Raw genomic sequence first — 18,052 nt, forward strand, 5'->3', positions numbered from 1 at the left:
ATAAATATTGCAAGATAGTGGACAGTTGTGTTATAGAAAGAGTGAAAGAGATAATGATAGGGTGAGAGAAAGAGGGGGACACAGTGGCAGTGGAACACAGCTGACAGTGACAGAACAGTGCTGGAAAGGAGTTAAGGAGACAATGCCAGGGGGTAGGAATAAAGAGAAAGAGAAAATGAGTGAATGAGAGCCAGTGACAATGAGAGAGAGTATATTTTGACAACAATGAGGAAGAGAGAGAGATAGTGACAGTGACAGTGAAAAGAGACAGCACCAATAGGAAGGAAGAAATGAGATATTAGCAGTAAGAGAGAACAAGGGGGAGACAGTGACAGCGAGAGGAGACTGTAGTAGTAGAACAGAACAAAGGGGACTGTGGCTGTGACACAGAAGACAATGACAACAGAGAGATGCAAAGAAATAATGACAATGATATGGGGTGAAAGAGTGAGTGAGTAAGGGCAAACTGGGAGTGGATGAATGTGAGCAACTTACAGCAATGGGTGAGCGAGTTACAATTAGGGGAGCTTGTGGGAGTTTCACTTGAGTCGCATGTTAAAAAAGAGAATATTTTTGCAGGCCAAAAGTTTTGCGAAAGTTTTTCACGTTGCTGAGGAAGGTAGAATGAGGAAGCTGGTACCCCATTTTAAGACAGATTCTTTTAAATAAACAGGAACACATTCACATTTTTTGTGCTCTGATACAAGCATTTTTCCGCTGGTGTTTATATACTAGATTCAGTGGGTAAATAATTTTGTTTGATTTCTTATTCCAATAAACCAAATAGTTGTAATGGCCATTAGTTTACATTTGTAGTTCATTGGCTCACACTATTATTACGTCCATGGGAGGTGTGGTACCCATAGTTTCATGTTTAATTGGGCTGCCCCCTAGTAAATTCCACTTAATAAGACCTTATACGTTGCATGCCCTGGTTTCTTTTAAATTTTGCATTATCTCACGGGGAGCTTTATTTCACTGTAGGTCGGTGGGGATTGGACCTGTATCACCTTAGAAGTATGCTAAACAATTCAATCGTCACCTCACATTTTCATTAAAAATAACATCCCACATTTTCATGATCCTCTGGTGATTAGGTTCAAAAAGTATGTACACTTTTGATTCTGCACAGTATTCTACCAAGATACACTCAGTATCATTTTTGTCGGTTGGCACTCTGAATGTGGACATAGGCCTTGTCTCCAAATATCCTGAGATGTCGAAGATGTGGTGTGGTGACCCAAGTGCTGTACCTGTATGTCTATGGTGGGGAGTGAGTGAGTGAGTGAGTGAGTGAGAGAGAGAGAGAGAGAGAGAGAGAGAGAGAGAGAGAGAGAGGTCCCCCCCCCCCCCCACCCGCCTCACTCTGCAAAGGTCAAGCCAGCAGCACCTAAGTTAAATTAAATGTTCAAATAATGTTAAAATACTTGGCCAGATTGTGTAAAACTATGTCAATGTTAAATGGTTTGAGCCTCAGCATGATTCATTAGTTTGTTTCCACATATTCCACCTTTTACAAAATTTTGAAAACAAGTAATATCAGAGGTAGAAACTTATACTTTGTGATTTAGGTTAGTTTTACATAAAATGATTCTGTAGAGTTTTTCATGATGCTACTTCTTGTACTTTTTGAAGTACTAGGTGAAATCTGATGTTTGCACCAAAAAGTGTAATAAAAGCTAGGTTAATTAACCTTTATAGTTAAGGTACAATCCTAATATGGCAGCAATGTATTTAGTAGTAGTAGTAGTAGTAGTAGTAGTAGCAGCAGCAGCAGCAGCAGCAGCAGCTTTATTCATCCGTAGATTTCTTTTTACGAGGATATAGGATATGTCAAAGTATTTACAAATTTATGAATATAATAGAAAGAAACATTCCACGTGGGAAAAAATATGTAAAAAAACAAAGATGCTGTGACTTACCAAACGAGAAAGTGCTGGTAGAGAGGCACAAAAAAAACACACACAAACACACAAATTTCAAGCTTTTGCAACCCAAGGTTGCTTCATCAGGAAAGAGGGAAAGACTAAAGGATGTGGGTTTTAAGGGAGAGGGTAAGGAGTCATTCCAATCCCGGGAGCGGAAAGACTTACCTTAGGGGGAAAAGAGGACAGGTATACACGTGTGCGCGCGCGCGCGCGCCCACACACACACACACACACACACACACACACACACACACACAGGCAGACATGTGTAAAGGCAAAGAGATTGGGCAGAGATGTCAGTCAAGGCATAAGTACAGAGGCAAAGATGTTGTTGAATGACAAGTGATGTACGAGGGGCGGCAACTTGAAATTAGCGGAGGTTGAGGCCTGGTGGGTAACGAGAAGAGAGAATATATTGAAGGGCAAGTTCCCATCTCCGGAGTTCTGATAGGTTGGTGTCAGTGGGAAGCATCCAGATAACACGGACAGTGCAACACTGTGACAAGATGTGCTGGCCGTGCACCAAGGCATGTTTAGCCACAGGGTGATCCTCATTACCAACAAACACTGCCTGCCTGTGTCCGTTCATGCGAATGGACAGTTTGTTGCTGGTCTTTCCCACATAGAAGGCTTCACAGTGTAGGCAGGTCAGTTGGTAAATCACGTGGGTGCTTTCACACATGGCTCTGCCTTTCATCATGTACACCTTCTGGGTTACAGGACTGGAGAAGGTGGTGGTGGGAGGGTGCATGGGACACGTTTTACACCGGGGGCAGTTACAAGGGTAGGAGCCAGAGGGTAGGGAAGGTGGTTTGGGGATTTCATAGGGATGAACTAACAGGTTACAAAGGTTAGGTGGACGGCGGAAACACACTCTTGGTGGAGTGGGAAGGATTTCATGAAGGATGGATCTCATTTCAGGGCAGGATGTGATGAAGTTGTATCCCTGCTGGAGAGCCACATTCAGAGTCTGATCCAGTCCCGGAAAGTATCCTGTCACAAGTGGAGCACTTTTGGGGTTCTTCTGTGGGAGTTTCTGGGTTTGAGGGGATGAGGAAGTGGCTCTGGTTATTTGCTTCTGTACCAGGTCTGGAGGGTAGTTGCGGGATGTGAAAGCTGTTTTCGGGTTATTGGTGTAATGGTTCCGGGATTCAGGACTGGAGCAGATTCGTTTGCTAGGAAGATCTAAGCTGTAGGGAAGGGACCGTTTGATATGGAATGGGTGGCAGCTGTTACAATGGAGGTACTGTTGCTTGTTGGTGGGTTTGATGTGGACGGATGTGTGAAGCTGGCCATTGGACAGATGGAGGTCAACGTCGAGGAAAGTGGCATGGGATTTGGAGTAGGACCAGGTGAATTCCATCATTCCGCCCCCCCCCCCCCCCCCCCCAGGTAAGTCTTTCTGCTCCCAGGATTGGAATGACTCCCTACCCTCTCCCTTAAAACCCACATCCTTTCATCTTTCCCTCTCCTTCCCTCTTTCCTGATGAAGCAACCTTGGGTTGCAAAAGCTTGAAATTTGTGTGTGTGTGTTTATGTGTTTTTTATTGTGTCTGTCTACCAGCGCTTTCTCGTTTGGTAAGTTACAGCATCTTTGTTTTTTATATATATTTTTCCTACATGAAATGTTTCCCTCTATTTTTTATATATATAACTTCTGCAGAATTTCAGTGCAGTGCAGTAATGTGTTCATTGTAAATAAGTATTATAGTAGTTGAATTACACATTTATTACCTTATAATTAAATAAATAAAAACTTTTCATATTTTAAATTAAGTGCATTAGTATTTGTAAAATGATTCTTTCATATAGTGTTCATTAAAAAATGACCATCATTCCACTTGGGACCTGTGGAATGGTACATTAGCTTATTTGTTTGAGTTGTAAATGTTTGTCAGGTATTATTGTTTTTCTGACATGTTCTACATTCTGGAGGATCTCCTCACTATGGATCAATTGGAATGAAAGTAAATCTAATCTAAAGGATGGCATTCTCTCTGCATACAAGCAGCTGGTCAAATTATTACAGTTCTTAGTTCTCAAAAGAATGGTTATTTTTTTTATATCTGGCAAGTACAGCTTCTTCAGATAGCCAATGGTTTTCTGACTTCCTTTGCTAACACTATCTGAGGTCATAAGGAGTACTGCTATCCTAGATGTTTTAATGTATCGACATTATACTCCTTACTTATTGCTGGCTTCTGGAACTTCTGAAGCTGAGTGCACCTTTTCCATCGCGAGAGCATAGTTTTGATTAATGTGGCAAAAATGCCCCAGTGATAGTGATCACATGCTGTCTTGGTGTACGAAAAAGAACTGCTATTGGGTTTCCACACACAATGGTCAAAGGCAGCTGCAATGGGGTAAACAGTGTGAATAAATTGCTACAAAGTATAATTAAGAGTTGAGAGTGTTACATTGGTTCACAGGAGAAAAGTGAGCGCAATTAAGTTATGTGAGAAGGGTGCAGGATTAGTTACAAGATTTACGGTTGAAACAGTGTTGTGTTTGTGTATCAGTAATTGTTGTGGAGGAACATATTAATAGTAGAATGTAAATGAAAATGCTTCTATGATCAGTGATTACCTATTTAATGAGTGCAGAAACACAACACAGCAGTGGTTATTTCAGTGTGCATATGAACTAGCATAACCTCTAATACAAGACTGGATATGTCCAGGCATTGTTAGAGATGTGTGTTACATGCTTAAGAGGCAATAAAAAAATTATCTGATTTGTACTGTTATTGTTTCAAAGTAACAAAGCATGTTCTCTATGTAAAGCTCCCCTACTCAAGTCAGACAGTTGTAAAATTAAACTAAATTAAGACAAAAAGTCATTATTGGAGCTTTACAAGGTTAATCTATATCACAGAAGAGTCAACCTAGTTCATAGTTCATAGTCCCAATTGCAGAGTGCCTACGTAATGGCTTCCAGAGGCAAAAAGAATTATTTTCTATATTTCATATAATTACTGACCAAATTTAAACATTTAAAATGCTCTCATAATCTACTGATTAAAAGGTATAATCTTATGTTAAAGGTTTAACACAGTAAGGAAAGGATTATCCTTAGAAACAGTGGGAGTTCGATTCCTTAAGGAAATGGGAGTTTACTGGTAAGCAACTAAGCCAACAAGATAACATTACTAGTAAAAACTAACAGCCATTATTTCATGATTGTCGCAGCATTACTACCTAATACCTCTCCTAAAAATTCTCTGACCTCATTCCCAAAGTGTGATGAATGCAAACAAATGCACGAACTCAGGAATACACTTGGAGGAGAGAGAGTAGGAGGGGCATTTTACAACAATAACTGCAGCTATACTTTACAATAAAGAGTACTTTATACTCTGATGCAGATGATAACTTACCTTGAACCTTACCCCCCTTGCGGAATTTGATTAGTGGAACATGTGGTTTCACTGTCTGAAAAAATGAAAGAAATATTTACAAATAACAGAAAAAGGTCCATTTGCCTCAGCCCCCCTCAAACACACACAATGATGAATATTACTGCAGTATTACCACAGAGGATAACATTATTAACTACTATGATAAAAATCCAATAGCCCCAATCAAAATATAAATAAGTTGTAATGTTCAGCAAACTGCCAGGAATACAAAGAAGTAAATTCAGAACATTTTTTCTTTAAACTACAGAGTTACATGGTCTCTTCTCCAAGTTATCTAAAGGTTTTCCTTCTTAATAACTGAAAGTGACTGACAATATTATCTGTTGAAATGCATCTATAAAAAAAAAAAAAAAAAAAAAAAAAAAAAAAAAAAACAACAACTTCCCTGCTTGCATTTGCACACATGCATGTAAACAGCAACAGCATTAAGGGGATCACTCATTAGTGTTTTCCTATGGCTGAGTGTTTCCTATGGTTGACCACACTACAATGGTGCACATTTCTTTATTTTTTTCAACTCAAAATAAATTTGAAGCATGTATAAGCTGACATATTTCCCTCAACGTGTATTTGACATCATCATCACCACAGTTGAAATGGACAGGAAAGTATACAACATGAAAAATTGGCGTTAAAAAATCTACTAAATATTTGTCACACCTTTTATTTCACTGCCATAATTCTAGTTTATGTCAATGAAAGTGGTAATTAATTTCTGTTTCATTGACATGGATATACTAGTTTCACAGAAAATTGTGCCCAAAGCTAAAATTTTCATACTTTTGGGGAACTGCATCTAGAGATACTATCTACTCAACCTACATTCAAAGCTGAAACTTGCCATGACCATAGCTGTAATCACTGTGGATTTCTGTATGGTTCATCTTTTGCCTGGACACTGTCTTGAATTCCGGACTTTTGTTTTTTGCAGGATATTTTTCTCAGCCTCCACAACCTCAACTGGTCAACTGACAGAAGTACATTATTCATGTTCACTCCAGGTTCTACGATCATGTAACTAGAAAACTTTCAGCCTGCCAACTGACACACCACTGAAACACAACACTGTGACCGTTACCTCAGTTTTAGGGACTGAGGCCCAAAAATACTGTTTTAGGCAAGTGTTCCCCACACATAGTTATTGAAACTTTAGTTGGGACTTTAAGCTTTTGCTAACAACTCTCTACTGACATGTTTTATAAATTTGCTATTGACATCGGTAGGGTATGGTTGTGTCCATGTACATCACTGATATTTACACCGATAATCGGGGCCCTTTGGACAGGGATAATGAGAGGGGTCCTATTCTACAGCAATCCTGTGAAAGGTGGGTCACAGAGCTTTTCTCATTTCTTGTAAATTATTACTACTTCTCCATAGTACTCTGCTCTTACTTAACTATCCACATGGATAAAATATAACCATAAACACAATAAGAAACACTTCTCGAAGTCAAGCAACTCCTTCAAATCACTCTACTGGGCAAAATGTAAACAGAACACTGAACTGATGTTCCACTGCAGTGAGCAGTGGTCAAAGACTAACAGAGTACGACACAGACAGCCTGTTGCAGTCAGGAAAACACTTCTGAATTGGCAACAGACAAAAGAAAATTATTTAGAAAATGCTCTCTTTTTCCCATCAGTATAAACCAAACCTACAAAAACCATACATGCTTCTGGTTTAGGAAGGACTTGGGTATAACTTGACACAATTTTAAAAAAGCATTACTTCCTTGTTCCCATAAGAGGAAAGGTTAAGAACTGGCTTTATCATAGAGAGATTAAAGAATATGTTAACATTACAATGTAAGCATAATCTTAAACTGCTACACACACACACACACACACACACACACACACACACACACACACCTCAGCATCGACTGTCCTAGGTTACTCACGAGAAGCAGAATTTAAATCTCCATCTGGTCTTTCACATTTGGTCATTCCATTGCTTCTTTAAATCCAAATGGTATTATAATGATGCTACAATGGTTGCTTTAAAAAGGAATTGGCTGGTTACTTCCCCATACTGTACATTCTAAGCTTGAGTTCCACCTATAACAAATTCAGTGTTGATGGTGTGTTAAAGCCTAACCTTCCTCTCTCCAATTTTAAAAGTTGTTCACACTGTTCCTTCCCTCAGTTTTCCTCTCTTCATCACATACGACTTTTGGTACAGAACGCTTGGGTGCAGTGCATTTTTCTACGCATAAGTGTGTATATTCCAAACTGGACTTTAAAATATATGTTATTTATTTCCAAATAAAATTCTATTTCCCCATAATTTAATATTATTTTCTTTATATTATATACAGTAATTACAGATAAGTTCCAATTACTAAGACTGATGGGGAGAAAGTTAATGTAAACACGAATTTCTTGTTATACAGGTGAACAAAAAAATAATTCTTCACTGAATATTTCAGCAATTTACTGTTTCACATTATTTTTGAACCACAGGCATTGCTTTAACTTGTAACTGCATGTATACAAAAACTGTTGTGTTTTCACCATTACAAGCAATCAAATAATTTGGACTGCATAAATTAGTAGGCTTTCAGGGGCAGACTCAAGAACCATAAAATTCTTCTGGGTTGTGTCACACATCATGCTGTAAAATGATGAAAAAACATTTTGACCACTACTGGAAGTAGCCTTCAGTAGCATAGGTAATACTATGAAGCAATATTACTTTTCAGTCCAATTTAACATTTCACTCCAAGCCCTACAATTCTTTAAAAGGGGTTTCAGTAATATTTGTCATATAATTGGATGTCAGGTGTGGAGAGGACAGGAGCTGATATTCTCCACTTAGGGTGAAATTTTATTGGCCCTCAACGACGAATCAGTGGTTGCTATTTATAAGAAGTGAAGCTGCTCTCGCATGTCCAGTGGCAGTTAGGATGAGTCAATACACTGAGTCCTTTCTGTAGAAGAGTTGGCAGCGAAGCATGATGAGGCAACCTCAAAAGTGCAGTGTGTCCATATAATAGATTCTGTTGGCATACAAGACAATGGAATTTTTTAACCATCTTCATGCTTCATTTGGTGGACCACTTGACTATTTTGATTGCCTTCCACACTTCCTTCTGATGGTAAATGGCTGCCTTGCAAGCACTCTTTAAACTGTACATGTTTACGACATTAATTTTGGTGTTCTGCCAATTTTGATTTATAATGTTCTCCATGTTGTGTGTCATTCTGGTGTCCTTTAACCATATAGGTTGCCACATCTCCACAATGTAAACTAGCCTACATACAAGCTGACTTATAAACTCTTGGCTTGTGCAGCATATCAATGGCATCTTTGGTTGGCCTCAGCAAATCTCTAATCTTCCCTTGCTCTTTTGGACTAGCTTTAATGCTCACTCAGTGAAGAACTTTCCCCATATATTTTTAGAATAAAAATCTGCTTCAGTTTGCCAGTAATTTTCTTGATCTATTACATGGATAATTTAAAAGTAAAGCTTCTTCTTCAGGTGTCATTAAGTAATTGTGAGAACACAAATGTACGGTGATTGGGTCAATCAGTCATGGGGGACACACCTACATCAAGCACACACATGGGAGTACAGGACCAGCAACCAGAGTTCCCACCTGGGCATCATGACCAGACAGGCACTGTTGTTGCCGGTCCTACATACCCGTGGATATGTTTGAAGTTGGTGTGACCCCCATGACTGACTGACCCAACCTCCACATGTTTGTGTTCCCATAATTATTTAATGGCACCTGAAGAGGAAGCTGTATTTTGAAACTGGCCATGGAATAAATTAGGAAAATTGCTGGCAACTGAAACTGATTTTTATTCTATGAATATGTTCCTCAGTTGTGGATTTCCACCCATTAAAATATTTTTCCTCATATGCTCTGTGACTCATTGCAAATATCGCAGAAGCATGGTACATCATTTCCTTCACCACCAGCTTCTCCTCCTCTCTCTGTCAGTCAACAAAACAAAATTGTTTGCACAGAAAAAGTCCCACAATAAACATTCTCAACATATACAGCCATGTCAACATTTAAGGCAACATTTTTGCTCTGTTAATGGCCATGATGAGTTATAGCAGTAACATATTATCATACTAGTGAGATTTATTATATACTGCATTGAAAATTAATACCAATTAAACATTATACACAAAAGTAAAAGACATCAACACCAATAATGAAATATCTAATGACCTGAACGGCAGCGCTAGATGCTGTCCGAAGGAGGTGTTAGTGTCGCTGTGCAAGCAGCTCTCAATTAAAGTGCCAGTTCATCATTAGCTGAACCATCTGGCCACTATTTCTTCATGTCTCCATCACAATATGTGACAATGGCCTTTCTGTGGTAGCTTCTGTTGTCTTTATGAGTACAATCCTGCTGCAGATTACTTGCAATGTCTAAGAGAATTATTGTAGTTTGAGCCAAAAAAATTGCATTAAAGTCTCAAAATTCTGAAAAAAGTTCACCTATGTTATTTTAGGGGCATTAATTTTATAGCAGAGAGAGAATGTTACCATGCTGAGGATTAAGCAATTTCTTATTTACCAGACTTCTAGCAAGATTTTATCTTTCACGAAGCTCATGTTCCAAATGCAGGAGACATTAACTAATCAAATAATTATTCAATTACTTGGCACAAATGAAACAGGTAATGATATAGTTTTTGTCAAATTATACATTAAACAATCCTTTTGCCCTTTTATTTGGGAACACTAAAATTCATTATTTTGAAATTAATCATGTCCAAATTAAGTTGCCAAAGTGAAAGATTTTACCGTATGCACGAAACTATTCACAGAAGTAGCAGGAAAGCACACTTGGCAGACACATCATGAAGACGAAACAGTGTAAGAGAGGATAAATATTTAACTATGAGCTGATAAATATTGATCCCAAAGTCAAATTACAAATATCCTGAGGAAAAATAAGTTAGACTATCCCACATAATTAATCTCAGACATTTAAATTACGTCATAAAATATTTATCAAAATCCAGTTGGACGTGTATAATGTTCCAAAAGAGACAATCAGGACTGAAATTTCATAACCTTCCAAGTCAAACTACAGATGCCATATGACCAAATGCACTTCCATTAGAATTTAATTTGAGAAAATGACTATTTATGATCTGATTTGACATTGCTTTGGTTAACCCAAAAGATACTATCATAACTGAAAATGATTTTGAATATGGAGGAAAGGTGCATATTACGGCAGAGTTCACTAATGTGAGAAATCTAGATTCTGACTAAAGGAAGTGCTCAGCTCTGTTCGGAAGTATTAAAACTTCGTTCTCTCACGCCTGAGGAGAAGACCAATGGCAGTAAGACCATTACAAAGCTGGATGTTTCCGAGACTCTTTGACTCTGAAAGTGTCAAACTTTATAAGTTTTTTGGGTGTATGTATGTATAGGGCTTCAATATCTGAAACTGAGTAGCTGTCGCAACAATATTCATATAATTATCTTCTTCACAGAGTACTCTTTCAGTCACTATAATGAATTATCCTTTAAACAATGCAGTGTAACTGTGAGGCTTCTTTTTTACCACAAGTATCCTAATGTGAGACAATATCGCACAGTAGTACATGGTATTTCGTATTAGGATAACTTAACTTGCCACTCTAGTAGCTAGATTCAAACTTCTATATTTTTACTAAGTGGTTTCTGTGGAATTTGTGAAGCTATCTAGAGATAACCCTGTTGTGCTAATAGTTTGTGGGCATCATGTCACATTTGTGTGTTATACAAGGAAGGACAAAACTGTGTCCACATCATCTGTTCATCATCCCATTCCACGCAGAAAATATGGCCTGAGAGTGTGGAATTCATGGGACCTCTTAAAATGCATTATCCCCAAGAAACAGATACCTGGTGGCTAAATAACCAAGGTCAAGTAGCAAACTCCTTTTTGATTACAAGATTGTTTCAAGTGGCCTACCTGAGAGCAGTAAAAATGTAAAATGATATAAACAGCCTCCGGAAAATGGACTCTGTCCATGTAACAGACATACACTTAGAGACAATGACTTCGCCACACACCAGGAGTTTGACACACAAGATACAAAGCACAGAGTAAATGTGTGTCCAATTGGTATCCAGCAATCTCAGAAAGTCAGAAAGCCACATCAAGAGTGACATGACCCAGTAAAATCAGCACATTCTGAACCTGTTAAATAGCTAACGTTGTCTCCACAGATAGAGCATTTGAAACAATTCAAAAAGATGAAAGGTGTAGTGCAATCAAAGGAAAGAGAAATGAAAGTTTTGTTCTTGAAAAAGAGAAAGAGGAAAACTCAGAAAACAACCTTCCAGTCATTTGTAGTCTGATACAAATTTAACTGGGGCAGTGCTTCAGATGTGCAGTCTAAAGGAGGAGGCACTGAAGACATATTATGCAATGGTTGTTTCTCTGCAAGACTGACAGAGAAATGGCCACAGTGCACGGAATATTACCCTTGGGCACCTGAAGAATGTTAACGTGAAAAAAGAGCTTTTGTATGCGGTAACTACACTTATTTTGCACAATAAACACAGATAATGTTAGACACTGCTCTACATTAGAGCTCTTGGGCAAAAGGACTCTTCCAAAGTACAAAACACACACACAAGCACAACTCACAAAAACATGACCACTGAGGTCAGACTAAGGCAAGAGTAATTTACCATTAAAGGCAGTTGCTTACAAAAACACTGTCGAACCAGTTCTTCAGATTTCTCATTAGTCTGGGATCTTTACCAACTTGGATTAACAGAAGAATAAAAGAAGATTCAAAGAAGAGCTGCACATTAAGCTACAGGCTAATTTACTCAGCATGAAAGTGTCACACAAATGCTCAACTAGCTCAAACATGAGAGGCTACAAATAAAGCCCTTTTATAGGGAAGAGTCTTACTTTCAAAATTCTAACTTCTGTTGTAATATGATTCTATAATGATATTAACCCCCTGGACTTTTACTTCATGAAACGGTCATAAAGAGCACAAAAATAATTTTGTATCTGTACAGAAGAATACTAACAATATTTCTTGCTGTATATTGTTTACGAATCGGTCACAAAGGAAGAAGGTATTCCATTATGTATGTATCCTCGGCAACATACTGTTTTATGAATTTCAGCAAACATGTGCAAAAGTAGATTACATCCAGTCAAAATATGCTGCATTGAAGAAAACAATATCAACAGTGCTTGGACTTGCAAGACCAAGTTGTTAAAGTATATGTGTCTTTTAATGACGACAATATTTAACTTGTATTAAAGGAGAATTCACTTGAGAAAACTACCATCACAAGGACACGGAATGGCTGGCCGGTACTGTAATTCTAGTACTGTTGATACACACATTTGAATGCAGAAAGAAAGGAATTCTTAGTTTTCAGAACAGTTTGTTCCCTCCTTCGGATGGGAAAGAGACAGGGATTTGGGAAGGTTGATATAGAAGGTCAGGTACCTCTCATACCAAGTTAACAGAGACACCTATTGTGAGGATAAGGGGTCTCCGAAAGCTGAGAATGGGTATTACTCTTCACTTAAATGTGACAGTACTGGGATTTTGCCTCCCAACAATATATAACTTGTCACAAAAGGAAAGTCTAACCTATCTCCCCTTTGTGAGTGCCTTGGTTAAGTTGCTAGTGCTGTTAGCTACAGCCCTGATGACATAGAGAAGACTTCTCTTTTTACAGGACGGGAATGTTTGTCATTGGATGTATTAGAACACCTATTTGTGCTAATATTGTAAAAAAAGTGGAGTTGTTTTGCTCTTGGATAATATGGGGATTTTTGTTTCAGAGGAAGTACCAGCCATAACAATTAGGTATATCAGAAAGAAAACTATATATTTTTTTCCAAATGCTTTGCCAGAGAGTGTGGTTTATTGGAGCTCAACTAAGAGGTCATCAGCACCCTTACTAATGTAACTGGACAAATGTGACTAACAAGTTCAAAACATTACATAATCTTGCTTAAATAAAACAACAAACAGGAACACACAAGAGGCCCCTATCCAGGTGACTGGCTGTGTGTAGGGTGCACACACGGTTAGAGAGAGAGAGAGAGAGAGAGAGAGAGAGAGAGAGAGAGAGAGAGAAATATCTGTTGGACACCACAAAACAATAGGGTAACAGCCAAAGAAATGCCCCCACAGATCAGTGTGTTAAAATCCTAGTGATAATTGTTGAAGCATCCACAACGAAGTGCCACAGTTTGAAGTGTTCCTAAAAAGCAGTGGAGCTCATGTAATAATAGGTACCGAAAGCTTCTTAAAAGTTTAAACTAATAGCTATGGAACTTTTGGGAAAAATTTAAATGTTTATTGAAAAGGTTAATAGGAAATGGAGTGGCATATTTATCACAGTAAACAGGAATCTCAAATCCGAAGAAACAGACACTGAGATTGTTTGGGAAAGACTCAGGATCAAGGATGGGTATAAACTTACAGTTGTATCTTTCTCATTGATCAGCAAATTCACCCCAAATGTAACCTAAAAACTTTTGAGGAAATCTCACTTTGCTAGTGTGTATGCTCCCCAATTATGCTGTCATTGTTTCAGTTATCCAAAAATCAACTAAGAAAATTACAGCTGGGTAATTATTAGGCATGACAAAATGTACTGCAAAACAATATTAAAAGCCTTCTCTGAAAAGTTCCTACAACAGATAGTTCATAAGACCACTCATGATGGAAATATACTGGATCTAATGGCAACAAATAGACCCAGAGATCTTTGAGGATGTTTTATTGCAATAAAACTTATTTACTCCAAACTGTAATAACTTAATTAGCCTGTCCAACAGAAACACTGTAGCTTCCTTTTAAATGTACAGAAATGTAAAACTTTGCATGTCACAAAATGAGATACCACAGTTTCCTATGACTACTTAATCAATGAGTAACTACTGGAATAGCTAGCTCATGCAAATATCCGAAAGAGTAGTTTCAAGTGATACACAATGGTACAACCGCGTATGGCCAATTGCAGGTCAAGCTGCTGACAGACTTAGGTCCACAGATAAAATAATAGGAAAATGCAATGAGTCTACAAGGAGACTGCTTAAGAGTATTTCAATGAGAGGGAGGAAAAAAGAATAAATGTATAAAATCAGATGCTGATGGAAGTGGTTACCAGCAAAATGTCCAATCCTTCACTTTCAATCAGGATAATGTGAAAGCTGTAACTAAATTTGAATGAATTACAGCTAAAGATGTAGAAAAATTATTGTACTATTTCTTAAACATACAAATTCTGCTGAAATGGATAAAATATTCATTAGAGTAATTGAAACAGTTTCTAGTGCAATATCAGGAACCCTATCTGAAATAATTAACCAGTTACTTGAAGATGGATGCTTCCTAGACCCTCTAAAGTATGCACTAGTAAAGCCATTATTAAAAAGAGCTTAGAGGAAGATGTAGAAGACTACTGAGCTGTAAGTCTTCTCCCAATACTCTCAAAAGTATTTGAAAATTTTTTTGTAATCCAGATCCAAAATTTTGTAGCAAAATCTAATAACAAATTAAATCAGTTTGGCTTCCAGAAAGGGAACAATACAATATGTGCCATGAACAAAGCTGTTGAGAAAATTTGGTTATCTCTGGACACATCCCAAAATGTTACAGGAATTTTCTGCATCCTTACAAAAACTTTTGGCCATGTAAACCACACTCTGCTATTATATAAATTAGAAAGATATGGAATATACAGCAGAGATTTGAAGCTGATCAAATCATATTAAACAGATAGAATACAAAACAAACAGTAGTTGTAAAGTCAGGTACAGGAATTTGTTTATCAGACAGGAAAATTATTCCACAGGGAGTTCCACGATTTTACATTTTATGTCCAGTCTTGTTTTTATTTCCTATAACTGATTTATGTCTAACTATAACATTCCACTCAGTTTTGTTTGGACATGACACCACAGAACAACTTCCGCAAAGAATCATGGAGATCCTAAATAGTTATAACATAGGTTTGATGCATGACAAAGACCTAACACAGTTTAAAACTAAACAACACATAAAAATCAGAACTTAAGGAAATGAATTCTGTCAAATTCCTGGAGAGATTTTTAGATAAACAAATATCCTGATCTTCTCATGTAAGCTACTTGGCATATAAGCTTAACAGCCTTGCATTCGCAATGCCAATATTGTCCTACATAAGTGACATGGACACCAGAAAAATTGTTTAGCATAGCTTTTTTGAATCTATATTGTCCGATACAGACCAAATTTTTGGTGGAATGCAAATAATGTAAACAGGATATTTTTACTTCAAACAACTATTATTAACAAGTTTAATTCAGGAATCTAAATATTTTAACTATTCCATGTAGGCCTATTTACATTTATGAACCAACTACCTTTATATGCAACAAAACAGAATTATTTCTAGAAAACCATTTTCAACATGTGTGATACAATAAACAAAGATAATTTCAAATTACCATCTCCTAGATTAACACTCTACTCCCTGACTCCTCAATAGAAGACAGAGTGAGATGGTGCAGTGTTCAGCACACTGGACTCGCATTCGGGCAGACGACGATTCAAACCCATGTCCAGCCATCCTGATTTAGGCTTTCCATGATTTCCCTAAATCACTTAGGCAAATGCCGGGACAGTTCCTGTAAAAAGATACGGCCAATTACCTTCCCCCTCCTTCCCTAATCTGATGGGACCGATGACACTGCTGTTTGGTCCCCTCCCCCAAATGACTCGACCAACCCCAATACAAGGCTATTAAAATTTATACCCCTACATGCACATTAATTTACAATTATGTGCCTGGCAGAGGATTCAACCAACTACCTCCAAGTTATTTCTTTACGATTCCACTCTATAACAGCGCAAACGAAAAATGAACACTCTAATCTTTCTGTGTGAGGTCTGATTTCTCTTATTTTATTATGATGATTATTCCGCCCTATATTGGTTGGTACAAACAAAATATTTTCACACTCTGAGGAGAGGGCAAACAAGCTGCCCTTCTTTGAACTTTTTATTAAGCCCCCCTTCGATCCTAACTGGCGCAGATCCCACACCACACAACTATACTTCGGAAGAAGACATACACGTGTAATGAAGGCAGTCTCTTTAATTGCCTGTTGCATTTTCTCAGTGTTCTGCCAATAAATCAAACTCTTTGGTTTGCTTTATCCACAACATTATCTATGTCATCATTCCAATTTAAGTTGCTCATAACTGTAATCACCAAGTAAACTTACAGCCTTTAGATTTGTGTCATTTATTGTGTAGCCAAAATTTAAGACTCCTTCTGGCATTCCTGTGGATGACTTCACACTTTTCATTATAGTTAATTAAAAGTGAGAAATGGAACTGGCAAATTAACAAAAACTAAATCACAACAGCCTACTTACCAAGTTTCAGGAACTAGTTTTAAGTGAGAAATCTCACATGTTTGACTTTCACAGGGTTTGGAGAAGGCAAGTTTAGACTAGCTACAGTGCACACAGAGGCATTTAAGCTATTGTTCTTCCTCACTTCCTATGTGAAGGATGGGTAGAGCCCTTAATAACTGGTACAGTAGTATTAAGAACACTCTGCCATGCATTTCACAGCCAGCCACTCTTAACACATTGAAAACTCTTCTATAATATTTTATGGTAACAAGTCAGATGTTTAACAGAATCTTAAATGTTGTACCACATTCATCTCACTGTCAGCTAAAACCGAGGCTGATCTGTAGGTAAATTGGCCACTTGTCTCAATAGGAATCTCAGTCAACTAAGATGTTTCACACTGGGATCTGTACCACATAAGCACCACACAATAATGGGTCCTGTCGCTGGAGTGCCCCTGTGCTTCTACGTCTGCTAATTCATTTCCATGAACACCTATGTACCATGGTACCCTGCTGAATGGTACCTCCTCCCTCAGCCTCTGTAGATCAAGGGCATCCTTGATAATCTGGAATATTTTGACTGTTAGTTACAAGCGTTGTAAGGACTTAAGGGCATTTATGGCACTGGAGTAAATGAGCAATCACTCATTCAAACACACATTACCCACACCAGTGCCGCCAAGATTGTAGTTCTGTAGCATACACTGTGAAGGCACTTTGTCGTATTTCACATTGAAAACTTCACTCTGGCATGGCAATGGTGTGTGACAAAAGCATTGACAACTATGCAAATGCTTTGAGGTAGCCACGTGATGATATACCATAACACAAATTAAACACCTCCTCAACATGCCATGCTTTCACACTATATCTGATGTCAAGAGACAGCGCCTCAATTTTCACAATTCACTCCATTCATCCTTTTCTTCGCACTATGGAGACCTACCAGACTCGTTACTATTAACATCAACTACACTTTGCTGCTGGTATTCAGCTCGGATAAAACAACAATTAGCCTGACATCCTGCACAACAAGGAATAAGTAACACTGTACTATTAACAAAATAAAGTTCCGATTATGCCATAGAATGCAATAATTCGTTAATTTCAATTTTCTTTGTGAGCGGTCAAATGTCTACATAGATAATTTTTTATAGTAAAAAAAGAAATGTTCACTACAAATTTTCAGCTCTTCACTTCTCCTCGGTAACACTATATAACAAAGGAAGTCAAATTCTTTTACCTATTAAAACGCCGAGGAGAGTGGTGTATCTCCGCAGACCTCTAAGATCTCATCGCGTTTAGTATCAACTGCTTGCCTGCCATTAAGAACGTAAATAACG

At 37.9% G+C, this 18,052-nt stretch overlaps 1 protein-coding gene across 1 annotated transcript in view; it reads right to left on the minus strand.

Annotated features, from left to right (window-relative positions):
• LOC124798406 (alpha-ketoglutarate dehydrogenase component 4) overlaps window positions 1-18,052 on the minus strand; it is a 40,949-nt gene that overhangs the window by 22,450 nt on the left and 447 nt on the right. The window contains exon 2 of the mRNA XM_047261800.1: window positions 5,305-5,359. Within this exon, the coding sequence (XP_047117756.1) occupies window positions 5,305-5,359 (55 nt within the window). The remainder of the gene's footprint in view (window positions 1-5,304; window positions 5,360-18,052) is intronic.

The sequence above is a fragment of the Schistocerca piceifrons genome, chromosome 5, assembly GCF_021461385.2.
Source record: "Schistocerca piceifrons isolate TAMUIC-IGC-003096 chromosome 5, iqSchPice1.1, whole genome shotgun sequence".
Lineage (NCBI taxonomy): Eukaryota > Metazoa > Arthropoda > Insecta > Orthoptera > Acrididae > Schistocerca > Schistocerca piceifrons.